Source organism: Astatotilapia calliptera, chromosome 3 (genome assembly GCF_900246225.1).
Source record: "Astatotilapia calliptera chromosome 3, fAstCal1.2, whole genome shotgun sequence".
Classification (NCBI taxonomy): Eukaryota; Metazoa; Chordata; class Actinopteri; order Cichliformes; family Cichlidae; genus Astatotilapia; species Astatotilapia calliptera.
The window spans coordinates 20385446-20397827 of record NC_039304.1 but is presented as its reverse complement, the minus strand read 5'-3'; the positions used below and the strand labels follow the sequence as shown (position 1 = coordinate 20397827).

General features: G+C 41.7%; 1 protein-coding gene across 1 annotated transcript in view; it reads left to right on the top strand.

Annotated features, from left to right (window-relative positions):
* LOC113013492 (sushi, von Willebrand factor type A, EGF and pentraxin domain-containing protein 1-like) overlaps nucleotides 1-10829 on the top strand; it is a 40874-nt gene extending 30045 nt beyond the window's left edge. The window contains exon 2 of the mRNA XM_026154475.1: nucleotides 10563-10829. Coding sequence (XP_026010260.1) covers nucleotides 10563-10829 — 267 coding nt within the window. The remainder of the gene's footprint in view (nucleotides 1-10562) is intronic.
* Nucleotides 10830-12382: the final 1553 nt, after the last annotated feature.

Below are 12382 nucleotides of genomic sequence, written 5' to 3'. Positions count from 1 at the left end.
ATTATGCTTTAAGTGGAGGTTCTCAAAACCACAAAGAGTGTTTTTGACGTTACATGAGGATTGCATAGATGATTGTTAACCTGTCTGGGGTGTAGTTGGCAAAAAAATTTAGGACTAGAAAACTATTCATAGAAGAGGAGAGCCATTACAGGAAATTGCTCCCAATTTGGCAACCAGTGACATACTTACCAGTACCTAATAATTTAAAAGTCTTCACCAAAGTCTGCCTATGTGAGAGGATTTTTAAACAAACTCAGTTTGACTAAGAAGTACAGCGCCATCCGAAGTGTTGGCCAAGATAGAGTGTGGACAGTTAGTTAATTGCCAGACACAGTAGGCTGGACAGCTGTGTGTGTTAGCTTGATGGCTTCTGTCACAACACCATTCATCAAACTCAACAACTCAACCAGGAACAACAAGAGAGAGAGAGAGAGGGAGAGACACAGAGAGAAGGAGAGAAGCTATTTCAACAATGTGATGTCAAGGCGAAAGGCTATCTTGGCTGGCAAATGAGAAGCTTTTTCAATTATCTGACAACTAGCCTCAGTGTTGCTCTTTCAGAAAAGGCTCAGCGAGGCAGTGATTGTGATCCAATCACACACCCCAGAGAAACAGTTTGCTCCTCATAATAGTCTTTGTGTTGTCAAAATAAATCATTAATCTTGTTATTTGGACTTTTGGAGATTTCTTGTAACCTCTCTTGGGAGAAATGGGTAGCAAAAGAATAAATCAGTGAAGACAAATTATCCTGTCTAGTTTAACAATAACAGGAAAACTACCAGAAATGCAGAAGATAAAATATGTGTTAGAAATAGTTTGGATCTGGAAAAGGATGGGACATCCTGCACATGCTTCACTATTACAACTAATTTTCTGATCATCATAACAAAAGAAAGAAAATAGAATATTACTGCTTCAAGCTGGTGTTAGGAAGCATTTGTATTCAGTTCCTGTGCTGTTTTACAGGTGACATACGAACACAGACTGTGCAGTGTTGTTTATTTCTGCTGTCATTTCTACAGTGTGATAGGATTCCTTCATTGTATGGCTTTCAATTTGTTTACTTTTGTATACTTTACATACCTCTAAATTTGTCTTGAACAACCCCTCATTTTCTTGTATTTTGCTTCCAAGGAGCCACACTTTCTTCTAAATTTGAAAAGTTGTTTTGAACAATAGGTTTTTTTTAAGGTTTTTTGAAAGCCTTTCAAAGTTTTTCTTTGGACATTGGCTGCTTTTTCACAAGCAGAGCCCCATTAAGTTATAGTAAAAAGGGAACTGTAGAAGAAAGCGGAGCATATAGCAGCATAAGGGATGACTCAGTGTTATCTGTTACCAGGTCTTCCTATGAGCTCTTTCTAAAACTGAAAATTTTAAGCCTTACAAACTTGAATTTTAAAAGTAGAGTCAAAGCTCCCAAAGATCCAGCTCCCAAACTAGGAGCTGGATCCTTTGGAGAGAGGCGTGGCAGCTCAAGGCTCTGCCTCCCATTCTACTTTTAAATAGACAAAACATTAAAAAATAATACAAAAATAAATAGCTATGTTAACATTAAACTGTGAATATATCAGTGCAGACTATCTCACAAAGCAGAACATACATTTTTGATCTGCATATCACAGGAAACATTTTTCACATTTTATCTAGAAAGTTCTGATAGCCTGTCGTCACAATTCAGTGAAGAGCATGAACCCTTTAAAAACCTTCTACTTGAACTACTTTAACCCAAAGTACAGCTTTTTTTTAAACAGCACTTCAGAGGAAAGATATTTTTGGAAGCCTTTAGCTTTCCTTCACTCCACAGCCACAAGTTTCTAATGCTCCACAGAGCATTAGAAACTTGATTTAGCACGTGATAATAACCTCACACTGGCAACAAAATGAAATTAGATTTATGAGGCAGATTGCTCTGAGGCAACTTTCAGGTCTCTGCAAGTCATTTAACAGACAAGTTGAAAGGTAGAAAATCCATCTAAAAACTTTATTTAAGAACTTTTAGAAATGTTGAGTGTAAATATACTTGATTTGCAATTCATGCTGTGGGCCAAATATCCTTTTCGATGGGCATGAGCAGCTGGTTGGCGCGTGTGGAAACCAATCTGATGAAAATGAGTTCTGTGGAATAAAGTCACTGAAACAGAGATGATGGGGCATGAAACAATGTGTGAGAGGCTTGGAAAAATGACTTCAAATCTGTTGGAGCTACAAGAGATCCAAAAAAGTGTGCTCTCAAGTGAAAACATTTCAGGAGTCATTTGCCTCAAAAATGAGACCCAACCACAGGTAGGAGTTAAGACATTTACTTTAAGTAAATCTGCTATGGTTTTGTATTTCTGTGAAGCTTTTTTGCTAACAGAAACAACACTGCTAAAGAATCAGTGATTCAACCAAGAAAAAAAAATCAAATAAGTAAGTGAGTAAGTGACCTAGTTTTTCTGAAATATCCAAAGTATGTGTCCCTGAAATGTTGCTCAATAACACCAACATTGAGTCTGGTGTCTGTGATTGTCCCTAAATGTGTGCATGTTGTCCTGTTGGGCTCCTACAGAAATGTTGTTGTTATTCTTACCACCAAAGCCAAGAGCAGATAGCCTGTCCAAACAAGCCCTCCAACTTCCGACCGACGGGGAGACAGCTTTCCGAACGGATGCAGTTGGGTTGCTTGTTTTTGTCCTCTGTGGAATGCCTGCAAATAAAGTTTTTGTTTCTGGAACGTGGATCTCAGAGAAGTAAAAAACTGTGGCGGATTATAACAACAGCTTTCACTATTCAACTTTATCAGCCGGTATATTTGAGTGAGCACATACTCAAGTGCACATTTCCAAGTGGTGCCCGCTGCTGCCAATGCAGAAAGAATCATTAACCAGCTTTACTCAGAACCAGGTGGGTTCAGGCTCTGATCAAAGTTATGGGATGGGGCTGATGGGATGACAGCAGCATGGTGGTGGTACAGAGGTCCTCATTTGAATTCAGGATAGCTGCCATGCATTTATAAAGCTTTGATTAACAGCTGTGGTACCTTGGCACTGTCGTTAGCCCCTCAAGGTGTGGAAATGTTTTGTAGTCACTTCTGCCAAATGCAATGAGGTGCCTGCTTTTGAAGTTCTAATCATACAAGCATCTGCTCAGGTTTTATTTCCTCTGCAGGTTTCCATCTTTGAAAATGAGTGTGTTTAAACTGCACTGCACTAGCATCCCATTCATATCATTGTGACACCCTAAATCATACTCTGCTTTATCAATCATACCATATATCCATCCAATCATTTATCTATCCATTGTCTGCCGCTTATCCCACCTCCTCCAGCTCTTCTCGGGACGGCATTGAGATGGTACCAAGGCATAATCTCTCCAGCACACCTTGGGTTTGCTGCAGGTCCTACACCTGGTAGGAAATGCATGAAACGCCTCATCTAGCACACACCCAGGAGGCTTCCTGGTCAGATGCCTGAAGCACCTTGGTTGCCTTCAGTATGGAGGAGTAGCAGCTCTGTGAGTCCCTCCTGACTAATGTCTGGCCATCTTATCCAATCTCAAAGGGAGAAGCACCCTACAAGATAAACATCATTCTGCTTTCAGTAGAACTTTTAGGTAGCCAGTAAGACCACAGATCGAGCAAGAAAGTTTAAAGAAGATTGGACCTTCACAAACTGATTCTGATGAAATCAGACATTCAATCCCCAAATGCAACAGTCTGTAACTGAAGACTGCCTACTGATGTACCTTTACTATGTCTTACTCATCATTTTTTCTTTTAATTGGTTGATTCTAATTAAATATGACTATCCAAATGCAGGAAAAAATGCAGAGAAAATGGAGGGGAAGGTGTAAAAGATATTACAAGAAACTGGACACAGATACATGACCCCTGATAAATTCTGCAGTATCCTCGACGCGTGCAGCAGAGCAACGAATACAGTTTCTAGAAAACAAGTCCTGCTGGATGGTATTTCTGCATGTACAGTGTGTCTAAGAGACAATACATTTTTCCTGTACATTAAAAAAAAAAAAAAATCATCAACTCCACATATGGGCTGCTCGTCTCACTCTTCCTTCTTGCCAGAGTTTGAGGCGTTGCTGGAGAGGAGATGGATTCATTGCTCTTACAACTAATCCCTCGAGGCCTGCTGGTCCCTTCACTATCACAGATGCTTTGACAGATAACACTGGCCCCAAACCAGATACTGAAGTGTATCTGGTTTGGGTGTATCAGCTGTCCCACTGCTGCCTGCTTATTACCTCCTCTCTGGAGCTACGCCGGCCACCATTGAAGGCTCTGCCAGAGTGTAATTGAATAAATGCACAGGGTGTACAACACAGAGAAACCTCTAGCTGACATATAGCTGTCCAGAGTTCCTCCGAACAGCCCATGAAGCATGAGACGATTGCTCCAGTAAATTATGTGATACTATAAATCCCCATCCAGTGCGTTTGACTGTGCTTATTTACGATGTGCCGTCATGGTGTAGGGTCAGAGTTGCAGCCCCGGGTGGTTTGCCCCTTTTTTTCACGGCTAATCAATGTTAAGTTCAAGAGTTTACTGAAATAAAATCACATTTTTAATAGAGCTGGTGGAATTTTTTTTTATATTTAGATTCAGCACAGTTAAGAGTGTAAGCACAATGATGTCATCTCGTTGTTTTATGTAGGTTATTACATGGATTAAGAAAGAACAACATTTTAAAAACTTTAAGCACGACTTGGATTTGGCCGGACTTTTACAGCTTGCTGGCTAAGTCTCAAACACATGTTACTCTTTGAAGCTTAAATTCTACTTTTTTCATCTTTCTTTCTCTCTCCCCTCGGTTATTAGAGAATGACTGCTTTATTATTATATTTTTTTCCCGTGCTCTATCAAGGGAAATTAATTTTTCTGAGCAAAAACAGCTGCAGTCTATATCTATTACGACTATATTATCAAGCAGAACTGCATTTTATACCTGTGCACACAAAAACCTGCTTTATTTAGCAGCTGTTGATTAGTAGCACATGCATTTGTTCCTATTCATGAAATACCATTGTGCATCATTACCTGCTGCCCTCTCTGCTTTATGCCTTGAATGATAAGATGCATGCTGAGAGTAACTATAAAGGGCAGTGCCTTCCCACACTCGGGCTCCTGCGGTCGCCTTTATGTTAATACCCTGACCTAAACTATGTGGAGGGTATTATTAGTGGGTATGCATGCATATGCTCCATTTGGTGGCATCTCCACAGTCACTAACACCAGCCACTGACTCAAAGCGAAAGCAGAAACCCCACTGTAGTTTTAGCAGACAGCTAATAAAAGACATTAAAAAAGAAATACAGCTAACAGTGCTCACTAATCCACACCAGCTTCTTCATTTGTTTTGACATGAAGAGTCTTGAAATGTTAACATTTGGATTCACACAACACCCTGCTAACACCTGGTAGGAGCCTGGGGGGGGGTGACGGGCTTGCCAGTGTGCACTGACAGCTGGGAGTGGGCGTAGCCGGCCTCTCCGGACTGAGAACCAGAGCGAGCAGCTGGATTTTTGAGAATCAGAGAACGTAACCTCTCTCTCTCTCATCTATTCTCTCTCCATCTTCCTTTTCTTCCCCTTTAGCTCCACGGGCTCTGTAATTACTCTGCTCCTGCCAGAGCTGCTTGAAGTTGAGCCAATTAGACAATAAAGAGCAGAACTTACTCTCCTGCTCCTCGGCGGTCACACCCTTGCGTGTCTCGTCTCTCTTCACCTCTCGTATTTTACAATCTGTCATGTTTAGATATCATGTGCTGTTTGGATTCGGGATACAGAAGAATATCCTCTTAACACGCTTTTCTTTGTTTCCTTTCCATCTTCGTCTTCGTTAAAAAATTCTTTATGATATGCCCTTTTTGCCTTTGCATAAGTGCGTAAGTGTGTAAGTGGATATCTGTCCTTCTGACTTCATCTTGGCTCGTTGTGCTTCTTTTATTCGTTGGTTCTTCTCTACCTTGTTGTTCCGACTGCTTTTTCTTTTTATCCAACCTCCACTTACAACATAACAAGACACTTTGAGCTTGGCCTCCACAGCAAAGTGTTGGATTTTTGTTCTGTGCTCTCGAGAAAATAAAGATATGTTTCTCTAACTTTAATGTCCTGTCTAATTGCATGTGCTGGATTGTAAACGGTGGCTAAAGTTAGTTTGTAAACTGGAGCTGGTGTCTGGGGCGGACACAGCAACTCGGTCTGTGTTGCCCACTGTTCCCTGGTGGTTTTAGACCACTGGCAAGCAGCTGCATAGTCTGTAGGAGAAATAATTACAATTGTAGACTTTCTCCTTCTTTTTTTTTTGGTCCCTTCTCCCCATCCTGCTCTCATTGCCTGTCCTGCTGATGTAGGGTTTTTAGGAACCTTGGTATTGAGGGCTGTTGTTAGTGGTCTTGTGTGACGTTCTTCGTTATTCAATTTAGTCACGTGACAAGAGCTGCAGCTATATTGGTCGCATGCTGGCATGCACAGCAATGAGTGGGACGTGTGTATTTGAATGGTGAACATGTACAGTAACAGCATGACTCTATTAAGTCCGGCTCAAGTTTGTCTCACTTGTCAATTTAAACTTCTCGGACTATAAGTGTGACATCTTGGGAAATTTACTTTCTTGGAGAGAGTTAGATGAGAACTCTGATACTGCTCTCACGTCTTCTGGTAGGTTAGTTTACCATTAAGACAAGATCTCAATGGTGACTACTCTGTTGGCTCTATCTAGAGGCAAAAAAGTATCTTATTACCACCTCTAGCGTTCATTTACATTGATAAAAGCAGTGTCATATGGGAGCTATGTTTCAGACTATTGCTACAGCTATTGCTACTACAGCTCTCTAATTCCAAAAAGTTGATTCTGTTCATCTGGACGTAGCGCTTTTAGTGGAAGAAACGTTCCGTCACTCATCCATAGGGATGGGTATTGATAAGATTTTAACGATTCCGATTCCATTTTCGATTCTGTTTAACGATTCGATTCTTTATCGATTCTCTTATCGATTCTTTTTTTTTTTTTTTAAAAAGGAGAACACTAAGGTCGATTAGCTCAGAGCTTTGTTTTATATCTTCTCTTTGAACAAGATAGAAATTTAGGAGTAACATGGCCTTACAAACCCAACAGTGAGATCTTGAGAGATCCAGCCTACGGCTCTTCAATGGGGTGTCACAGGGTCCCCAGGAAAAAAAAATTGTAAATGTAAAATAATAAAATAAATATTCTTGTGAGACATATCACATATTGACGGGGTCGGGTTATGTTAAAAAGTATAAATTGTTATACTTTGTTCATTGGTTCAAAGGTACCCCACACTTCTTTTTTTGTTTGCTTGTTTGTTCTGGTGTATTTTTCATTTGAACTGTTACTCTGCCAGAGTACTCATATTTACAAGATGGCATTGAATGCCCCATTGGTGTATCAGGAAAACTATTTTGTACGTATGTTCCTTGAAGGGGATTGAAGTCGTTCTTTTTTCCACCGCAGCGAAGGGCTAGGAGTAGGAGAGGAGCTGCTGTATGTTTTTGTTATCGAATCGATCTGATTGTGAAATAAAGCATATGCAGTGAGAAAGCAACTCCAGGAGTCATCCCTGCCTTAAAGCTGCAACATTCTTCTGTAGCAATAACAAAGTATAACATAAATTGTTCTGTGGCAATTACACAAGAATATCCAGTAATGTCCCTGCCTACAATTAAACACATTCACTTACCAAAAATCGGGGGCATCTGCTGTGGCAAATGGGTTCAAGCCTTTGACCACAAACTTAGACACTGCTCGGTGACATTAGTCTATCCTGGCCTGAAAGGAGACGCTACCGGTAGACTGCAGCGAGAACTGCCAGCGAGCGCCAGCCAGACTCTGTCTGTCTCTCTCATCATGGTCACCTACATGTACAGTAATGGCAGGTCTTGTAATAAGGCAGATTGCGCTAACATAATATGCACTGTTAGTTGATTATTTACCTGCCGCATTAACGGGAGAGGACGTGCAAACGTTACCGCTGCTGCTGGGTTGAGAGTCACGAGTCCGGAGCGGAATTAAAAACGCGTGTCATCGCGTGTTTTGTGAGCAAATGCTTTTGCATATTCGTAGTGTTTCCTCCCTTAAATGAAATATCTACTTTGCAAGTTGCCCTGTTGTCATCGGTTCTCATAAAGTATAATCAAACTTTTGAGCGTTTGAGCCGCTTAGGCGCCGTGTTTCCTGCCAGGTAAATGACGCTCCGCAACGTGGTGACGTCATTCGGGGCGACTGGAATCGATAAGGGAATCGTTTGCAAAAATGGCAAACGATTCCAAGGAATTGAAACAGTGGGAACCGGTTCTCAACAAGAACCGGTTTTCGATACCCATCCCTACTCATCCAAGTGACTTCTCCAGTCTCAGCTGACAGCTCTCACATTTTTGAGGGTCTACAGCATAATGCCAAAACACCTCTGACGGCCTAAGTTCAAACCGAGCATCATAATGTGTCTGGAGAATGGAAAATATCCAGTGAGAAGCAGTTCCCTGGGAGAAAATGCCTTGTTGATGTCAGATATTAGAGGAGAATGGCTAGACTTGTCAAGAAGCGCTGTGTGGCAGGCAGGAGTTGGACCCAAAATGCAGGCTCTCAGATAAAAGGTTTAAACTCAAAAAACTCAGCTTTATTTGCTAGCAGGGGAAAAGCATACAAAACAAAACTACACTGGGAAATCTAAGCTCATAAGCAAACACAGGGAGAGAGTAACACACAGCAATGAGAGACAATGAGAAACACAGGGCTTAAATACACTGGGGAATAACGAGGGAATGAGACACAGAAGGAGAGCACAGCTGGGGGAAATCAGAACTGACGAGACAAGGAAGCAAAGCAGGATACACTCACATGAGACACAGACCTTCAAAGTAAAACAGGAAGTATAACACTGAGATGCGGACTAGACACGGTGGAGACAGAGACACTAAGAAACACAGAGACATAAACCATAAGGCATAGAACTGAAAGAACCAAGAGGCTAGAGATGATAAATAATACACAGAGGGAAATACTAGGCACAGAATACAAGAGACTAGACTTAAGGGAGTAACTAAAGACCAACAATGAGAATATAATTTACAATACAAAGTGACAAAAAGCACAGGAAACTCAAAACACTTCAGTCAAAAACCCAGGACCCTGACAAGACTGCTTCGAGCTGATAGAAAGGCAAAGGTAACTTAAATAACTATTTGTTAGAGCCAAGTTATGCATAATCTCTGAACACACAACATGTCAAACCTTAAAGCCCACCCCAGTGCCACTCCTGTCAGGTCGGAACAGAAAACAGAAAACGACTTGCAAAGGTTCATTAAAACTGGACAGAAAAACACCGAACGGGCTTCTTGAACATGGCAGTGAGTTCACTGTCGTCCAGTTACCAGATCTCAGTTCAACAGAGCATCTTTGGGCTTTGGTGGAAGGGGAGATTTGCATCATGGATGTTCAGCAGACAAATCTGCAGCAACTGTGTGATTAGCATAACATTAGCACAGTGAAGCTGAAGGATGAACGCTAACTTTTTTCCACTCGATAAAAGTTAACGTGAGGGTTTCTGGTGGATAGGGACAAATGCAATTGCATAGCAGGATGCTATACACGGACCAAACTTCAGTCAGGAGAACAACTGAGATAATCCATCCATAATACGAGGTTAGTCATTCATATACTGCAACAACATGGGAATAGAGCAGCTGCGAGAGAATTCGGCATTAATGAATCAATGGTAGGGAAGTAGAGGAAGCGCAGTTTTTGGCTTTCCTCATATTCCAAAAGTGCTTCGTCTCTTTACTATTACTGTTGCCCGGCATAATTTGCAGATGATGTTGTTTGCAGCCGCTGCAGTGGTTTTGACCAAAACAGGCACAGCTTGATGATGACACCATCAACATGCGCTATCGCGGTAGAGCGGTATAGTAAAAATCTCTACCGTTGGCCATATACCGTTTATACCGCCCACCCCTATGTGTGATGCTGTTAAAATGGACCAAAATCTCTGAATGGACCAAAATCTTGCAGCAGTCTCAAGGCAAATAAAAAAGGGGGTCCAACCCCATACTAGTAAGGTGTACCTAATAAAGTATCTGTGCATGTCTGCTTGGACATCGGAGCTCTGTAGGTGATCTATGTTGATTTGCAACGCCATCGTTGTGGTCTTGTGGCTTCCGGCTTGTTGATGCGTGATCAGTTTGGGATTGTGGTAATTAGCAGGGTGGATCAACACAATAAACTTTTTATTATGTTCCTTGAATCATTTCTAAACAATTTGCAGGATGCGTTGTCCATCTGGGAGGGCCCGCTGTCAGTGAATGACACTGACGTGGTTGTTTGTGTCAAATTAACATCCACATGAATGCCAGGACCAAATGCGTCCCAGTGGAGCACTAGATTTTACTGGCTTGTCAGTTAATGTTTTAGCTGATCAGTGTAACGCCCTTATGTGTGCACTTTTGTTCTTTTGGACTTTTACTGAGCAGCTTTACTGATTCTTTAAAAAGAATATTGAGCCAAGTTCAACTTTATTTATTCATGTGATCTATGTCTTTTTCTCCAACAGCAAATCCTTCGTCACTCCCGCAGTAATGCCACCAAGGTGATTTTCCTCATCACTGACGGCTACTCTAACGGTGGAGACCCTCGGCCTGTGGCGGCGGCTCTGAGAGAACGCGGCGTTGAGATCTTCACTTTGGGCATCTGGCAGGGTAACATCAGGGAGCTACACGACATGGCCTCTCAGCCCAAAGACCAGCACTGCTACCTGGTGCACAACTTCGCCGAGTTTGAGGCCCTGGCTCGTCGAGCTCTGCACGAAGGTAAGGAGTGACAGAGAAAGGTTCCAGATTTCCAGTGATTATTAAAAGAAACATCTGCGATCTCATGTCAAAGCTTTAGTTAAACATGTAACAAATCTCCCCTCTTTCCCACTTAACCCGTTTGGTTTTCCAGGGGTGAGTTACATCATGCTTGATGTTATTCTTAATAATAAAAGTTCAGGCTACGCTAGCTTCTTTGAAGCCTGAGCGCATCCAATGTCACCATTTGACCCGTAGCAATATTTCTGTACTAGTGCTTTCACCCCGTTAAGTTTCTGTGCTTCTTTCAAAGTAAGTGGATAATATTTTACATTAAATCTGACAACATGCATTTCACATGATAACTTCTGTTTTGTGCTGCCAGCAGCCATTAGCCCTCACTTCTAAGCAGATTAGACGCAGCAACGCTCTTTTTCCCACACTTGAAGGGAAATTCCCCACTGTTCAGTGAAAATAGGGATCCAGTCACGGTTTTAAAACTTAAAATCTCACCATAAAATATCACAGACGAGTGCAGAGCGAGCTGTAAATCACGCACATGCTTACGCGGGCTCTGAGCGACCACGTCCGCATACACAGTGGCTGAAATTCCAGATGAGGCTGCAGTAGTAAAAGCGCTGGTGAGACGGGATAAGGCTACGAGAATGAAAGCCAACCCACACCGTACTATCAGCTCAGCCTCCGGTCTGTCTCTCACCCTCTGTCTTGAAGTCTGGCCCCTCTGCCAACAGCAGTCTCAAAGCACAAAGACAGGTTTCACATGGCCCTGTGGCTCTGTCAGCCATCCAGCAGTTGCAATAAAAACAAAACAAATAAGGCGGCAGGTTAATTTCTAGAAGTAAAATTAAATTTGACATTTAGCCTAGGTCACACCATCAAAGACAGTTTTCCCCCCTTGGCTCAGGCAGTAATGCCACAGCTCCCATTTCATTTTGGGCTTTCCTTTGCGAGCTCTAGTGGAGTTTATGCAAGAAAGAAAGAGTAGAGATTCAAGAGCACTTTATAACCATTTGTGATCTCGTCATGATCTGTATTCCTTATAACTGTGATTGGGATATTTCTTCTTTTGAATCAGATCCTCCTATAATTCCATCTGTGACGCATCTGCAGCCATCCTACACTCAGATATAGGAGGAAATATACAAAGATACCTCAGTCACTGTCACATGTGGATTCATGGAGGGGAAAGAGCTCAGTGGACGTATGAATGGAGACGAGGCCTGAAAAACATACGTGGAACATCCCAGTGTATATACAATCAACAGAGTTTACTGATCTGATGGTGGAGGTATACAGCTGCGGGCAGAAGAAGCTCTTCTGGACAGAGTGGAGTGACAGCACCTCATTGAAAGTATAGGTAAGTTGGACATATTCAAATATTTTAATTGTACTGAACAATGTCTTCATCAATCAACCAAACGTTTTGTATTTCAACAGCAACTGTAGGTTATTTGTGTTTAGGATCAAAAAAGTAGTTTAAAATATCTTTTAGTGTCATTATAAAGATATTTAATAATCACTCAGTGAAACATCTGGAAAATATTTTGTTAGTTTTGATGAAAGA